Genomic DNA, 18,222 nt, shown 5'->3' with positions numbered 1-18,222 from the left:
GAACTCTAACTTTGTTAGATATAAATCATAATAAAAGAACAACACGTTTTAGCATACCTATTAACAATTACTGTTTACATCATAACAGATTAGTTTTGCGGCAAGTAAAAAAGTAAAATAATTATGTCCTTGACCTACTTACATGCCTCATGGCATAAATAACAATGGCAAACTAAAAGAAGCCATGGAAGAAGGAAACAAAAAACAAACCCATTGCATAATAAGGTCTATGCATCATGTATGCACACACAGCCTGGCCTGGGTAACACTTCATGAAAACAGTTCTAGGGAAAATTAGCTTCATGATACTAGAATATCCTTATAGCATCTTTGCTTTATGTTCAGAGTACCTGGGATTTCTCAATGAAGTAACCAATTCACGCAATTATTTCTAAGTCAAAAGTATATCTCAAACATGATAAAAACATTTTACATAATGCTGATCTTGGAATTTAACCTTAATTTGCCCTCCAAGTCCTCCGATAAACATTAGGGTTGATTTGTTAACATCCAGTATGCTGGCCGTCCCTGGAGAGGTTGCAGATTTAGATGAAGGCTTCTGATTGGAGTTCATTTCCTCTATGCTGATCGTACCTGTTTTTCCAAACCTGCCAAGTACAAATACTAATCAATAGTTTTTAGAAATCACCAGGCTTAATCAACACATGCTATTGGCTTCTCTTTTTAAGGACAAGAAAAATCTTATCACTGAAAAACTGAGAAGATGGTTTGTGTTGTTTATGCCAAGTTCACTCACTAAGTAGCTGGACATTTCTACAATATAGCCATCTCATTAAAAAAAAAAAAAAAAAATCAACTTTCCTAACCAACATTTATGCCATTATTTTAATTACCTGGTAGCGTGTATTCTGTGCCACTTGTTGTTGTCAATTTGAAAATCAGGGTATTCCACTCTTGTTGATCCAGAGCCCAAATCCCAAAGAAGAGCTACCTTACCACGTCGCATCTCCACCGCAAGGAAGTCTGCCTGAAAAACAGCAGGGCTTATGCTAATAGATGGCACTGAACATGCAGTTTCTGTTTTGTGTATTTTAACACGCAACATTGGGAAAGTCTTTCCAGATTCATGTCCCTACATCCCACATTTCAGGAGTTGACTTTTAGCAAAATAAGTCCCAGTAAGTTTTTCCTCATTTTTACTCTTGATGAAACCAAAAAACTCAGCTTCTTTCAAGTAGGGGAATGTTTTCTTTATAGTTCTGTAAAAACATGTGATGTGCACACACACGTAGACATACAGAAATATGCATTTCTGAGTGTATGTGAAGTGACCTACTAGTCTGAAAAAGCACTATCAGGGGGAGTTTCGTGACATGGCCAAGAGGCAATGCTAAGGAATCAGGTGCTTTTATTCTCCACCTTTGAGAATCTCTGGAATCACGTAAGGCACAAAAATATTTCCAACCCTAGTGAACGCATTTGTCTGCAAGGGGCCTCCCTCACTTGGATACTTAGTTTGAAGCCAAGTAGGAAAAAACATATGTATGGTCATTTAAAACATTTGACGCCGTCAGTAAATGTATGCCAGAAACGTACCTTTCCATTGCTACCCAGGTAAAAAAGGAGGTTATCCGGTTCAGCAGTTTTCACATTGAGAGTTAAGGTGTTGTAATTTGTAGATGAAATTTGGGGTTTGTAGGCACGAATGCAATCTCTGTCTGCTGATACTGCAACTTTAATCTGGAGGGGAAAAGGAGGAAATGGAATCTTAACAAGCCTCAGTGTACACAGCACGTATTTCTGGAATATGTACTTAACTTCTGACCAACAAATGAAAGCCATTTCCTGAGATACTTCCACGCAACCTAAGTATTGCTACCTGGGTTAGATCTTAGCAATCTCCTAGGTGTCACCTGACAAAAAGACTCACAAATAGAAAAGAATGGAATCTGTCATAATTCACTTATTCTTTTGAGACTTGAAGCCAGTAAATCAAACTATTCAAATACCTCAGAAAATATCAGTAAATCTTGGGTCAGCAGCCCATATATCAGTAAAAGCCACTGTAATAACTATTAATATCAGAAAATAAAGATACAGAAATTCAAAACCTTTGGAAAAAAAGGAATCATCATTTCTAGTCTATGATGACAGAAAAAAAATTAAAACTTTTAAAAGGCGTCTGCAATAATTCTGGTTATTTCAAAGTTTTACAACCTAGTTTACATGATTATTCAAAAAATACATTTGAGAATATATTACAAGTTAAACTTTTTTCAGTTTAAAGAGAGAAATTCATATTCCTGTTGTCATACCAATAACTCCTTTGAACACTGCCTAGTATACTGATGGGACATCGATTCAAACTAAATGCAGCCAAACTCCAAGAAGCTTGGTAGCGTAATGACAGAAAACCCATTTTAACAGAATAGCCTTAACTTCATCAACTCCACTGAATATGCCTGTAACATCTAAATACATAAAGCACACGTGCACATGTATATGGATACAGATATGTAAAGTTTCTCTCCTCTAGTAAAAGTCTACAAAACAACAGAATAAACTCTCAAAATTGGAAAAAGGGATTTTGCTAATATTTCTTTTCACCCCACCAGGAACCTCTGTAGTTTATGACACTTCAGAAAATACTACTCCCTCTTTTCTGTAGTGGATTCATTAAGCTTCAGTAGACTGTGACAGAGAAGCAATAACCGTATAATTAAAGAGATTGGCAGAAAGAACTGAAAGCCTTTTTATTTTTTAAAACAAAATCTCCCTAAACCTTACAATAACATACCAATATTAAAGCCAAAGGCATACCAAAAATAACTGAGTGCAAAGTCATTCTCATATTCCTCTCAGTTTAATGTGGTCCATAGTACAAGTTAATTCACTTTTGTTGTCTTTAAGGAGGGAGCAGAGATTTGAAAACAATTATATTATTTATCTTAAAGTGTTCTGGATGCAAGGTAGCTTCTTGCAAAGAACATATGGACATGGCAGGGCATAGACGGCAAGAAAATTATTGACAGAATCAACACTTGTTAAAAGATTTGTAATGATACTTGATGTTATCTGGAGACACTCCACATCAATCTCTAAAATAAGCTTAGAAATTAATATGTTGTACTAAAAAGAATGGCAGCACCATACCCTTACTTATCTCTTTCTCACCAAAGTATCTCTATGATTGCTTTCTGACATACTATATTTCATTATTTTTCTAGGAAACAAAAGGAAATAGTAAATAAATTACTGCCTTGCTGTTCTGACAAACTCACAAATACAATGAGAAACTTTAAGCTAAAACTATAAAACATACCAATAGCCCTGCCGGTATGCTCTTAGCATCAGTCAGTGCCCTCGGACTTCACTGAAACCCCGAAACAACCGGGCACTTTGACAGTAAATTTTAGGCTCTTTATCTCAAAGAACTTCTTTGCTAAAAGTGAAAGTGAAGCCAGTTAAGTCTGGGATGACGGAACTTACAGATGCTGCCTGCTTGCGGGCCTGGCTGATGAGCTCTTTAATTTCAGAGAGGTTTCTGTTCAGGTTCTCCTCCAGCATTTTCAAAGGTTTCAACCTATCCAATAAAAGACTCGCTTGTGCTTCGACTTCTTTAACTTGTTTTTCAGCTGTGATTGCTGTCAAAACATAAATTAAATGTTGATGCAGGCTGAAAGAGACATGTACTTTTCATTGCTAAAATACTTTGCCCAGGTGGCCTGCTTCTGATCATTTTGTTTTCAGCAGTTTTAAATATCAGTAAGGAATATGCATACTTAAGGGTATCCCATGTGGGTTCTCTAGAGGTCTTTTAAAAAGTTAGCACATTTTTATTGAATTAGGAATAAACTTTCAGTCCATCAGACTCATATTTAATGCCTATTAAAATTGAATATTAGTACTGCTTCTGCAAGCAGTGACATTTCTAAAGAGCAATGAAGCGTCAAACTTACCAGCTTTTGATGAATCAGTTATAAGTTCACTAGTTTTCCTCAACGTGTCATTAACTCGGGACAATGTAGAAGTAGTATTCAGCAGCTTTTGACTGAAATCCCCAAAGTGACTTAAACCCACGACACTACTGGTGTTTGCAGACACAGCCAGCTCTTTCACCTCAAGCATGTGTTTTCTTGTATCTGAAACACAGTTCTCAGGTTAAAAAAAAAAAAAACCACAGCTTTCACACATACTTGGGAGTCATATATGGCTTCATAACAACACAGATACAAACACAGTCAAAGCACTAGAAATGCTGTCAGTTACGTGTCAGTTATATTTTTGTTTGTTTGTGTTCTTCCGTCTGTGGTGGGAACTTCAAACCAAGACCTACTGTGATCTAACTTTGCTTAACAGTTGAACGCATCATGGCTTACAGAGTGGGAAGTTTACCTTCTGTGAAACTGGAATGTCAGGAGGCTGGTGCAACACCTCTTGCCCAGTTATTAAGTTGGAAAATGACCACGGCTATGGCCCTCAACAAAAAAAACGTGGTAAGTGTTCCCAAGCTGGTGATACAGGTATGGATGTAGCTATAGATGTGGTTATGTTTGTTCATGCACATACACATGCACAGAGGTATATAATAATAAAATATACTACACACATATATATAAATAATATAATTTGCAGCAATTTTAATTAAGGCTCATCAGTTTAGATTTTCACATCTTTTGATCACAGACTTGGATTAATCCAAGTTTTGAATTCTAGGAAAGTGTTTCATTTTTCATGACCAGCTTTGAATACAACATAGAAACAGAATGCAGTGATGGAGAACTTGATTCTGCCTATCTAAACAGGAAGATTATATGAATACATAAGGCTCATAGTGTTTAAGTTCCGTAAATAAGTGTTGCCACCCAGAGTCACTAGTCTGAGATTTATGTTTTGAATCCTACAGGAAGCTGGTGAGGCAGAAGGTCAAGCACTCCCTTTGCTTTGTGCTACGATCACTTATACAGTGAGTGCACCATTCCCAATCTCAGCCTGCGCCTTACACTCCCTATGCCCAAAATAGTGGGAAGATGCTGCAGCTGGCACAAGAGGCCTGATTTAGGTCTGCAGGGATACTTCTTCACGACCAACTACCCTACACACAGAGCACCACCACCACAAATCTCTGCTTAGATGAAAAGAAAGAGAAAACGTTGAGAAATGTAACAACAAAACTGAAATCACACAATATTAAGCTGTGAGTTAAGGACTGGTTTATGATTTTAATAATGCCTTAATTTTCAATGTGCAGCTTTATGTCAGATAGCATCCTGCAATTAATACCAGTGTAATTTTATCACTAATATCACCCTTTAGAATGAGTTAAGAGCCTGAGTTGTAAAATCAGTATTTCAAAGCTTTGGACTCATCCAGGCAGGAGGCCTTTACGAGTGTTTTTCTACCTTGAAAAAAAAAACATTATTAGGGTTGGCAAAGTATTTTAGACCCTCTTATTCACAACTTCAAAGACATTTTAGTTTCCATGAACTCTAGGTCTTGCCTTTATCCAAAATAATAGCACTTTTTTTAAAGGGGAATTCTTTGGTTTTGGAAAAGCACAGAAAGAACATTTTAATCAGTTAAACAAAGTCCATATTTACAACACGAAAATATTTAGATGCAGATGATGAGATTCACAGAGCAGTGTAAACAATTTTGAAGCAAGCTATCAAAAGAAAGCAAAACCTCACAGTTCCATATCTAAGTTTCTGTCCATGTGGGATTAAATATTCTAGGACTTCACTCTTTTCTCATCAGTATAATTATATTGCTTTCAGAGCACCTCCTGATTTGCAGCAGTGTGAAATGGGAATAAGACTACAGACCTTATATGATAAGCCAGTTATGTTTCATGGGTTTACTAAGAAAATGGAAAATATTCCTTGTAAAGCAGGAGGCCAAATGAGTCTCCAGTAAAGTTTATTGCTACGTCTCTGCAATCAGATAATGAACAGGATTTTATTATGATTGTGGTAGATGGTTCTGTAATAAGGAAAATGTCATTATAAATTTCACTTACCATTAGGCAATGCTCTTAGTGTCAACAGGGAATCATTAAGCTGGTTGACAATTTTATTCATACTTTTCTGAATCTTTTCTACCTTTTTGTTCAACTCACTCAATCCAAATAAAAGGCCTGTTGGAAGAAATAACTATGATTTTTCTATGCATAAACAAATACCATACAACCCACACAAACCCTATATCTAGGGAGAACAAGTGTTCACTCATTTAATGGAACTTTTTTGGTTTTTTGTTTTTCAACAGAAATACCATTTACAAACAGGAATGCAAAATGAATGCAGTATGCACAAGATAAGCTCCTGTAGGCACTGCACTGTTCCAGTCAAAGTTATCCTTTTTGGCCAATTCCACTAGACTGAATTGGTAGAAACATAGTCAGGAAAATACTATAAATTAAAATAATTCCATGACTGTGAACCCTTAAAATTCTTATGATGCTCATCACTTTTTGTGATATCTGACAGAAGCCATTCAAAGAAGTGTTTTTCTTTCATTTATTTGTGATCTGTTTGCAGAATCATCTCACTAAAAATAAAAATATGTAGAACAAAAGGAACAAAAAGTGTATGTATTCTGTCCATCTGAATTACATAAAATGTATACATATTTGTAAAGCCATTGATTTTAAAAGCAAAGACCACTATACAGTTACAATTTATCTCTGTGAAACATTCACTTTCTGTCCAATTTTGTCCAGAACTTCCATTAAGGCCAGCCTCTGCTCCTACACAAAGTCTGCGTTCAAAATGCTTTTTTGAACTTTTATAGGGCAGACTCCAATGCTTTGCTATATCTCTGGAGCAACAAACAAACAAAAAAGCCCACAAAAACAAAAACCACAAACAAAAGGATTTTGGAATTTATAGAGGGACTCTGAGTCAAAAGGCGCTTTGTACAGATAAAAAAAGTTCATCTTGCTTCTGTATTTCGGCTGTGTAGAAAGAACAAGTAAAAATAAATTATTATGATTTAAATATATCATCCTACATACTTGTGTAATCCACGATTTTTAAATAAAATTGGATTAATGTATTTCTTCAAGAATTATGTTTGTTGTTCGTCTACTGCACAATCTCTAATGATTTAATTCATAACATTTGGAAAAACAGCCATTTAAAGAAACCGTTGCTTGGAGGTAAATGAGGTATAGTGAAGGCCAATTTTTTACATGTTTACAGAGAAAAATTATATTCTTACCTAAAAAATTAAAATAATACACGATTCCATAATACATTAATCTTAATTGTATAAAAGTATATATATAGTCATATGCAGTATTTTATCTTAGTTTATGCTCATTAAAACAAAACCAAACAAAAACATACCAAAAATCCACATTAAAAAATCCCCACAAAAACAGATACAGAAAAAGAAATAGAAGCAGAAATGCAAACTCTAAAGAACTGACCATCACTTTTTTTATTCAGATTTTTTGCTTCATTCTGAAATTTGGAGCTAAGCAGTAGAGTTTCTTTTCCAAGAAGACTGAGAGACTCCTCAGGCTGAAAAACACAGACATCAGTTGCCACGTATGAAAAATAGAAATTCGACTGAAAACATTTAAGTATCTGCGGATGTCTACTTCAAGTTACTGAATGATGTCATTACTTATGAGATATTCTATTTATTAACTTATCAAGCATGAATTTAAAAAAATACAAGTTGTAACCATTTTTCCAAGAATGTGACATTGAATCTCTTTGTGGGTTAATAAAAAAAGACGACTGTGAAACAAAACCCACCAAATTCTAGTTTGAACACTGCTACTGATTCAGTGTTACCTTTTGGAACATAAGTAATTCTAGTTCCAGGCCTAAATCAAAACTCCTGGCACTGAGCACTTTAAAGTGAGATAACTCAAAATCCCAGTCTTTAAAGTGTTCTTTTAATCTATTTCTCCAACTGGAAAATCTGGAAAAGTACCTTGAAGAATTCATGCTGTACAATGCTTTAATAAGACAGAGCGCTATAAAATAACATGCAAGCTCACAAAACAATGCCAACTATTTTGATCATTATCATGTAAATACATTGTCACATATTTGTTTCTCCAGTCATAATGTGCATGCCACACATTTCTTCCCATTCCTTCCTTGGGTTTACAATCATGAAAAGCAGAAAGAGGTAACAGGGAGAGAAATAGAATAAGTAATAAGTAAAGAAAGTAATAAGGTCAGACTGGTAGCTGGTCAGGTCTTTTTAATCTATGGTTTCAATAACAACCTGATAATCTCGCAAGGCAGAGGGATGGTGGATGACAGACAAACATACGTTTGGTTATGAGATGTCCTAGACTAAGCAAAATAGTTGTGGTTGGGAATATCTAGATAGAAATGGAAGAGGGACAGGATGAATAAGGAGACAGTGGAAGGGAACACCACAACCAAGTTCTACAGGAATGCATGTCAGATGACTGATATAAACATTCACAGAATCAAGTCCAGTCCAGCTAACCATACATTAGACATTAAAATAATAAGCAAACAAAAAAAAGGTAAATGGTACTGAGGCAGAGAGAAAAGCAAGGTAAACAGAACATTCAATTGCTGAAACAATTAGAACAAATATTCCCAAAAAGAAGGGGAAAGACGTTAATTAAAATACTAATATTGATACTTACTAAATCCAAGGGGCCATTCATAACTCTGGATGCATCATCTGCCAAACTTTCTGTTCTTTCAATCACACTTTTAACACTGGAGTGGGTGTAGACAGCAGCAGTTGTGTTCAGAGTCACATTTCTTACTTTAGAGAGACCACTAAACAAAGAATTAACAAGTAATTCTCTTTTCATGACAGTATCTTAATCAAGAAATAAAATCCACATCTTCAGTTACAACATGCACATCTTTCTAGAATACATGATGTACTCTGAAAAAACGAGCACACCTTGCCCTGTGTTGATTAAGGGGCTTTAAGTTCATTGTTTTGAACTGAAAAAAAAAAAAAAAACAGTTCAAAGAAGGTTTTAATCTATTATTTTTCTGGTTTATTCCTTTTTGCTTATGGTCAGTTTTTCAATTTATAAAGCCAGTTAAGTCACATTTTGCACGAAGAACAAAAAAATCACATCGCCTAAACAGAACAGAAACAAGTTCCCAGCTGGAGCTCAAAAGCAAAGTAGAGAAATACAGAGCTTAGGAGGAAATTACAAGCATCTGAAAGCTATTCTGTTATAAATTTTGCTTTACTGAATTTATATGGCTGCAGTGAAGTCACCAGAGTTGCTCAGTGTTACTCAGAGCAAAATTTTCTGTTCTCAAACTTAAAATACAGGTAAATTTTCCGATCTGATATGATTTAACTTCTAACACACGTATCTGCTGACTTCAAAAGACCAAACAGCAAGAATTCCTAGAGGAATTCCTGGGATAGAAGATTAATTTCCATTGAATTAACCGGAATTACTTCCAAACTTTCAAATTCTAAGACTGCATTTGAGTGGATTTCAAATTGCAATCCACTTATTTCTGCAAGATGCTTTAAAAGCGGCAATAACGGAGGCATAGCAGGAATAGCTGCTTGATGAGATCCAGAGATATATTGTCAAGGAGTATTCATACACAGCCCAGAAGCTTTTCAAGTCATACAATGATACACTCACTGAGCATTTAATAATTCACTAGTTAACTGTGTAAGTAAGCCACATGAAATGCAAGACCAATCAACTCCCTCTATATCATTTAATAAAGGCACATTGCACTGAAAGTAAAAAGCATTTGAAATGGGGAATAAAAATTGATCAGAGAATCATAGAATAGTTTGGGTTAGAAGGGACCTTTGAAGATCACCTAGTCCAACTCCCCTGCCACGGGCAGGGAACTCCTCTAGTGAATTACACTACTACCTGTTTAAATTAAATCCGACAGACACTACTGCAAATGTCTCCTGATTTCATATTTGTCAAGTTTCCTACCTCTCTAGTGCATCCGCAAGTCTTTGGAACTGGGCAGCATGGTCCTCGGCTCTGTATACCAGGTCAAGCACTCCTCTCACAGACATCTGCATCACCAGTTCATCCACATGGTGTCGCAATTTGGTGCTCCATAGGACGAACCCATCCTGGTGGACCTCCAGGTTCTGGACAACAAAATTGTTTCCTCTTTTTTTTTTCAATAGTAAAATACACCTGATAGTGGTCAAAGAGGATGTTAAAACTTAAGAACTTACAGATGTAGAGTTCTTTACATCTTTGGCAAGAGCAGCAGCAACGTTCACTAGGACCTTCCCTTCTTTAATGAGTATGGTCGATACTTCTTCACCTTCCTTTATATTTAGCTTTTTGTCCTACAGCATAAATCAAGTGTTTTTTATAGTAGTCTGTAAAGTCAGCTAGTGCAGATGAGTGAGTTTTTAAGGTATCGCATATATTAACATGTTTAAACACGTACAAATATAATACAGTCTGAAAAGCAGCTTTTAAACACAATTTCATATTTGGTATTTCTTATGCAACAGCACTGATTGTCCAGTCTTACATTTAACTCTGCCAGGTTGCTAGAGATAAGAGGAAACAAGCGATTGGTCTCATTGATGTTAGCAAGCGCCTTATTCACCAGGTCCTGAGCATCTTGCAGTCTGCTGTTGTGCTTTGATAAGAGCTGGCTTGCATCCTTTTTTAGTTCAGCAAGCTCCTGCTGGGGTTTAAGATATTCTTTCTGAACCCGGATCAACAAATTTTCTGCAGCTCTGACAAAGAGAGGGATCAGAAAAATAAATAAATGTCAGAGGAGAAACTTGGGCATGGATTTCTTGAGGAGAAATTGGGGTCACATGAAATTCATTTAAATGCATCTTCTTACAAAAGTCTTCAATTTTTTTCTGTAATAACATACATACACGTTAGCTTAGTTACTCATCTTACCGCACAAAAAGATGACTGCCCCGGGGAGAAGGCAGGAATACAGTTCATAAACTTTGTATGTGGTGACTAGAGGGAAAAGGGGCTAGTATAAATCACGTTTGCTTGGAGTTATTTGGGACATCCCCCACATGAAAACCTCTATGAAACATTCCTCTGGGACTGCTCTATGTCTTAATTGTAACGATTCATATTTTGAATGTAGCATCAAAACATCAATTGAGGATTGACATGGGAAAGAAATAAGCAACCAGAACTGAAAGACATACACCCAAGAGTCCTGAAAATTGTAAATATCAAATAAAAATAACCTTATTAAAATGGACACTGAAATGAGCAATAGCTTATCTTATCTTCTGAAATCAGTAACAGACATATATGGGAAATATCAAACATCCCCCAAATTTGTCAGTTGTTAATCACTTCAGCTGTTCTATTTGGGAATATTTTTTGAACACTTTCTAGTATTGAAGGAACTGAACTGAAAATTATCCTAAAATTTCCTTTGTTTCAGCACATATGCTGCACACTACAACTCCTGTAATGATACTTTTACATAAATGTTTGTCCCTTTTAATCAGATTTCAAATCATATAGATCTTCAGCCAAAGCAAAAGAAATGTAATTTGTTTCACAATTATATACAGCAAAACACATTCTATCATTCTTATTGAATAGCAGATGTGCATTTGCATGTATTTCTTAAAACTAATAATTCACAGTCCTTACACTCAGAAGCCACAGCCTTGAAAAATTTATGAAAGAAGAATGAAAGTATTTTACAGACAGTAACGGCTTCTATTTCAGTGTAAAGTACAAAGGTTATATTTCAAATTATTTAGGAACTCGGCCTTACATGGCAGATTTGCGGAGACCTGAGTTACGAATGTTGCTTAACAGTATGTCATCACAAGCTCAGTCCACTGTGAGCCATGTGGTAACTTCTGCTCCCTGAAAAATGCACTGTCAAGCTGCTTATTTAAATCAGTTTTGAATTTACAGCTGCATTGCATGATAAATTCTGCAGAGCAAACAATCTTATAAATCTTATTAACTCTCCTCTTCAATCTGTCAAAGGATACTTACCAGAAAACTTTCAGAAATTTCAATAAAGCATATAATTGAAAAAGTTAATTTACAAATGCCTTGTATAACAGCTCAAAAGCTGATGTTGAAAGTCAGAACATTCTGTTACTATGCAACAGGACTTTTTAAAACATTTTTGTAAGCACAAAAAAAGCAGCTATTTGAAGTTCCTAAAAAATATAAGAATAAACGGTACATTTCTAGTCCGTTTAGCTTCTATATAATTTAATATCAAGCACAAGGACAAGCACAGAAGTCTGTTGTACAAAATCAGACATGCTACCAGCATAAACATTCTATCTTGCCTAATCCAAAGCACCTAATAAAGTCAAATTTTCAGAAATATTCCACTCTGGTCTAAATCTTTGTCCCTTTAAGCCAATGTTGACATTCTCACAGCTTTTGGTGGACTAGGGCAATATTACTGTTTCGGAAGTTGGAACAAAAATTTTGCTGACTGTTGGAACAGCTAATGTTTTTATATTGCCAAGTCTGGCAATAAGCACTAATAAAAAATGAATATAAAAGCCATTTTAAAATAGCCTTTAACTGGGGACAAGTCAAGACAATGGAATACAATCCTAAACAGTGGCTTAGAATGCTGAAAAAAGGGCCTTGGTTTCATTTGTAAATCTATGTGATACATATTCCAGTGACCATAAATCGCCATGCCCTTCAGCAGACCTGCCATCTCCTGGGTTTGCAATTGACTGAGAGTTCTTCAACGTCTCCCTAGCCAAAAGCAACAAGGAGATGTGTATTAGGGCCAGATCTGAATCTAACTGAAACCAGTGAGTCTTTTCACTTATTGCAATGGAATTTTGTATCACGTCCAAATGAACAGGCTTTGGCTGCATTAGTATCACATGAGATGCCCAAATATCTTCAAATAATGTAACTCCAAATTCAGAGTTCATATAACTCCACCTGGGCTAGTTATCCATCACTCTGCCTCTTATTATGGCACAATGTCTCTCCAGATATCTCTCCAAAAAGCATTATTGCATAGTATAGATGTATGCGAAATAAAGTTTTCAGTAGAACAGGCTTACTTTAGGACACTGGTGGCATTATGGTGCTGTTGAACAAAATCTTTCTTGCGCAAGGCATCCAAAAGGGCAGAAATATCATCCTGCAGGCTCTGAGATGTAGCATTTGACAGCGGGAGATCCAGGCCCAGTGTTTCATTTAGCGACATAGCAACTTCAGCAAGTACTAAGTAGGAGAGTAAACAATTTAGTCACACCATTAAAACAGACTATATGTGAACCCCCTGTTCAAACTGCAGCACTTTCCATGTAAATAGTTCTTTAAGACCTGCGAAGGAAATAGCCTTCTGTAAAGAAGTGGAAATATCTTAAAAGCAGGATACCTTTGATGGTTGTATGTACTGTGTCAATAAATCCAGTCAGTTCTTGACTTTTACTCCTGGTTTTCTGAGTCATTGTGTTAAGTTGCCAAGCTTTTTTCAAAAATCTAGATGACTAGAATAAAAGAGATAATCTTTTGAAAGTTCTCCTAAAACACTGATTAATTAATGACATTTGTCTATGTTTTTTACACTTTTTTATTGAGAATACTTTGTGAGAGGGAACAATGTTTTTTGTAAGGTAGACCCACCTGATTCATAAATCTCTGGTGCTTCCACCTTCTGATATCAGTGAAGAATTGTGTTATCAATTATTTTCATAATCAATAAGATCATAACTACCAAAGCTATTTCTTTACCACAGTAAACATTATATATTTTTTTAGCTACAATTAATATATCTTAAGAAAAAAATCACTTTTCTGAATGCATCAGTTTTAGCAATAACAACACTATTAGAGCAAGCGCCTAGTTATACATGGCCAGAAAATTATAGGTATACATGATCAGCAAATGAGCTCTAATGGCCGAAATACCATTGTCCATTTTCTACCTACATTTTTTGTGTTAAAACTGAATAAAGAATACAAGTGTTGTCTACATTTCATGCAGATTTTCAACAGATTTATTTCTGCTGAGATCATTTTAAACACAATATTATAGGTATCAAAGACTTTTTTGTGAATCTTGAGCTATTATATAATTGAATAAGCTCCACATGTTAAAACTAGTGAGAAGATAGTATCTCTCTCTCTCCAGTTTTAGGGCCTTAAAAGATCAGAGTACAAAAAGTTTCTGAACTTTAACAGAAACCATGTAAATGTCCTGTACAATATCATGAAACATTGTAGTTTGCAGAGAATTCTACAGACCAACTAACTCCCCTCCTCAGAGAGCCTACAGAATGGACTGAAGTCTTTCATGGAACACTATAGATTTAAAATAATTTCTAAATAGATCTCTGTCATTTATGTACCATGCTATGAAATCTCAAAGGATTTCTCCAGAAAGGCTATGAATAAAGAGGCCAGCACATACCTTTTCATGCAGCTGATCAATTCTGCCTGATAAATTCAGAAGACTTTCTTTTGCTGTAGTTAATGAGTAAGCTGGATTTTCTCTAGGAACTATAGACCCCTATAGGAAACAAGAAGAGACAACACACTAATTTAAGGACTTTGTTGTGTGTCCAGAAAAGTTCTGGGAAGAAAATAACTATGCACACTATTTAGATTATTTATATGTTTTAAATGACTGATTTGCAAAGCACATAAGATGACATAAAGTAATTACGTGCATACAGTTCATGCAACAAAGTGTGTCATTTCTTTAAATAAGAAAACAAGGATTCAGCCATGTCATACTTTGAATCGAGTAAGAGGAAAGAAGCATAATCTCTCCTCTCCTGATTCTCAATTTCACTACAGTCTGAGCTGCCCAAACAACCGACTTTGAGAAGTTCCAAGGTCCATCAAATTAAATGCTTCTATCCAGTCCCACAGCTGCTACTGTGTCAGCTGCTGGTCTTGTCAAAACAGCTGTGTCTAGTGTATATCTGTGAGGATGACCTTGGAAAGCTCTATGCTTCCATGTCAAAACCCAGTGCATGGCACTCAGGAGTTCAAGATTTTAGACTCCCCGATGCGATAACTTAACACCAAGCAGCCCTGCGGATCCTCTCACCAATGAGAGAATAAATAATAGGCTGTATTTGGCTTCAAGGTCACCTCAAAACTCTTCTATATGGCAATAAACAGGCCATTGTACCCAAGCATATCATATTTGATACACTCAAGGCCTGTGACAGAACACCACTTCTGTAAAGATGCAAAGAAACTTGAGGCATCTCTTACAAAGAGAGCAAGTCTGGAAAAGGTTATTTTTAGATTTCAGATGTTTTAGATCCAACCATTGTAAATACCACAGTAAGTATCATTCTGCCCAGCTTTTTAAAGAAATACACAAGGACTATCCAACAGCCTTGTGTCAAATGTAAATTTCAAAGTCTTTTCCCCAGGATGAGGAAAGAACAAGTGAAAGAGAAACAGAAGCTGAAGCTCTTGACCCTCCTAGGATAAAGCACAAAGTTTCTTTAAAAGCTCAGTTCAAAAACCCAAAATGGGACAGAAAGTATGTCTAGGTATGTCAGGAGGAGTAAAGCAGGAGGCTTTAACTAGAAAAACAGAACTAAGGAAGTCCTCAGATGGACTGTAATGAGAAGACGACGAAACAATTTAATAACTTTCTCATTACTGGAAGACCCACACCTAATGCATAGAAAAAGATGAAATACTAGAGGTCCTGAGGCAAAGACGTCACACAGCGGCGCAGGTGACAGCCCTTCAGGGAAGATCTGTAATTCAGGCAAATAAACTTGGGGATTTTTTCGGCTTCTGGCTACAGTTACTTTGGTATAAAGCAAAAGGGAAGGTAATCTTTGACTAGCCAGAAAGAGGGGAATACCTGTTTCCAGAGAAAAATTACAAGAGTACTAACTTATCCTTCATGATTAAGTTATATAAAAAACATTGTGGCCTTACATAAACAGAATTGACATCATAGTCACAAGCAGGTTTGTATCATTTTTAGCATCCCACTTTCAAGAAATTGACAGCTGGTTTTGATTTGATTTTAATATTAAAAAAGTATATACTAAAGGAGAAACTTAAACAATACTTGACTTTGTTTTATAATTAAAGTGCTAAATAAAAGCTACATAGTGAATAATGTTTATAGTCCCAGAAGATAATGCTCCTATTCAAATACAAAACAATTACAGAAAGCAAGTCAATTGTATACTTAAAGTATTACAATAATTCAGTATGTTTATGCCTTATGGCATAAAGGAAGGGAAGCATAACTGAAGCTTTATAACTAAAATGTTACCAACTAAAACTAAAGGATAAGAGTATCTCTGTTGAAGCATAAACATGTAATTTAATCAAGTTTGCCTTCAGATATTGTAATTATTAACATTTTGAAGTATATCGATTAGAATTGATTCTGCCTTACATTTTATTTTAAATAGAAGAAATTTTAATTTAAACTCTTAATTTGCCAAATCCAGCAGCAAAAGAAAGCTCAAATTATTTTGATTTTGTTGTGATATGGTGGAATACAAAGAAAATAGCTTTGATTCTGTCTTGTCTTGCTTGATTTATTGCTGAGCAGGCTCAATAAATGTGCATATTTTAGTGGTCACGAAGCAGGGAGAATTCTTTTCATCTCTGACTTTGTGCAGACCCCACATGAACTTAACCCTCAGCAACAGTAAATGATGCTCTAGAAGAACCACAAAATGTGGTATTTCATGCTTTGTTTAAGGGGGGGGAGGAGCTGGAAGGAAAGCTTGACACAAGCAGCCTGAAAGCATCCAACACTGAAACATTCTACCTAGCTGTTGTGTCCTGAGATGAAGGACAGTTAGGAAGGCACTTGGACCGCCAGCATCCAACACTGAAACATTCTACCTAGCTGTTGTGTCCTGAGATGGAGGACAGTTAGGAAGGCACTTGGACCGCCAGCATCCAACACTGAAACATTCTACCTAGCTGTTGTGTCCTGAGATGGAGGACAGTTAGGAAGGCACTTGGACCGCCACACAACCAAAAGGAAAGCAAACTGCTGCATCCCAGGCACCCTGGCTAATGGAGAAGCAGCCTGCCAGACCCCTTCCTCCTGAGAACTCTAAGGGAAACAGCCTCAAGATCTATGCCTTGGCAGCTCTTTAGCAAAGGGACCAAAAAGGGAAAAGACCTGGCCTGACCTTTCTGTTTCACTTCTGAAAATTATTCCCCTTGCTTTCAGCAAGACTGGACAGCCTTAGGGATGCACCTAATCCAGGTGAAGCACAGACGTACAGCACATTCAATGATTGCAGTGCTGACTGAAAAAATACATTCATTCATTTATTTAAATGCTAGTACAACAAAAAGAAAGTAATACGGGCAGATAAATAACTTAAGGTATAGTTCTATACCAAACATAATGGTCTTAATCTGGTATCACACATACACATGTTCAAGCCATGAACTTCAGGAACGCTTCCGTTAAATTACTGACATGCATGATGGGCTGTAAGTTTTGCTTTGAAGATGTGCTAAGTATTTCTACTATTTTTTCATTTTACCTTCAGATGTTTTGTTGCATTCTCCAACTCTGACAATATCCCATAGGGCACACGGGCAACACCAGTGAGGTTCACTGAAAGTATGGCCTTGTTGAGATTATCCAAACTGTTTAACAAAACTCCTGTGCAGTTGTCATCACAAGCTAAATAAGCATTTTAAGAGGAGGAAGCAATATTAGTATTAAAAAGAAGCCACCAAATACCTGAAATTTATTTTGATTTACACAGTATGTTCCTTCACCTTTTGAGTTAAGAGTGATTAAGTATAGTAATTTTGAGTATACAGATTTGTAGTATTGCCCCCCCTTTTCTACCCCAAGAGCGGACCTATTCCAAACATACTCTCCTTAGGTTAGCACGCATTCAAGCCTTATTGATCCTGCTGGCTATTGAGTTGCATGATATATTATAAGCTTATTAAGCCTGTTTAGCTGTATTGCGGTATATATAAATCCAAGGTGATGCCACTGACACTCACCAAACAGGTTAGGAAGACAGAAAATTCAAGACTATACAAGTGTAATTCAGCATATTCATTGGGGTTTTTCTTGCTTACACAAAGCAAAATCTGAGTCCTAAATCCCAATTCATTGTATAAGCAGATTACTGTACTTGCTATGTCTTTATGCTATCCACCCTCTCATAAGGAATTACATGACTAATTATTGGTGGAATATTACTAATTATTGGTGGAGAATGTCTACGTTCCTGGGATAACTCCAAAAGTATTATTATAGCAACCTCACGTCCAAATGATCAATGACATAGGAATTCAGCATTTTCAAATAAATA

At 36.0% G+C, this 18,222-nt stretch overlaps 1 protein-coding gene across 1 annotated transcript in view; it reads right to left on the bottom strand.

The window, feature by feature from the left end:
• Positions 1-18,222, bottom strand: part of LAMA1 (laminin subunit alpha 1) — a gene marked incomplete at its 5' end in the record, with an annotated part of 104,677 nt that overhangs the window by 16,652 nt on the left and 69,803 nt on the right. The window contains 15 exons of the mRNA XM_082479179.1: positions 458-608; positions 855-988; positions 1,558-1,701; positions 3,451-3,605; positions 3,921-4,103; positions 5,981-6,097; positions 7,394-7,487; positions 8,606-8,744; positions 9,902-10,065; positions 10,156-10,272; positions 10,464-10,674; positions 12,985-13,147; positions 13,305-13,416; positions 14,340-14,438; positions 17,431-17,573. Coding sequence (XP_082335305.1) covers positions 458-608; positions 855-988; positions 1,558-1,701; positions 3,451-3,605; positions 3,921-4,103; positions 5,981-6,097; positions 7,394-7,487; positions 8,606-8,744; positions 9,902-10,065; positions 10,156-10,272; positions 10,464-10,674; positions 12,985-13,147; positions 13,305-13,416; positions 14,340-14,438; positions 17,431-17,573 — 2,126 coding nt within the window. The remainder of the gene's footprint in view (positions 1-457; positions 609-854; positions 989-1,557; positions 1,702-3,450; positions 3,606-3,920; positions 4,104-5,980; positions 6,098-7,393; positions 7,488-8,605; positions 8,745-9,901; positions 10,066-10,155; positions 10,273-10,463; positions 10,675-12,984; positions 13,148-13,304; positions 13,417-14,339; positions 14,439-17,430; positions 17,574-18,222) is intronic.

The sequence above is a fragment of the Vanellus vanellus genome (assembly GCF_965231255.1).
Source record: "Vanellus vanellus genome assembly, chromosome: 2".
NCBI lineage: Eukaryota > Metazoa > Chordata > Aves > Charadriiformes > Charadriidae > Vanellus > Vanellus vanellus.
This window is presented reverse-complemented; position numbering and strand designations above follow the sequence as displayed.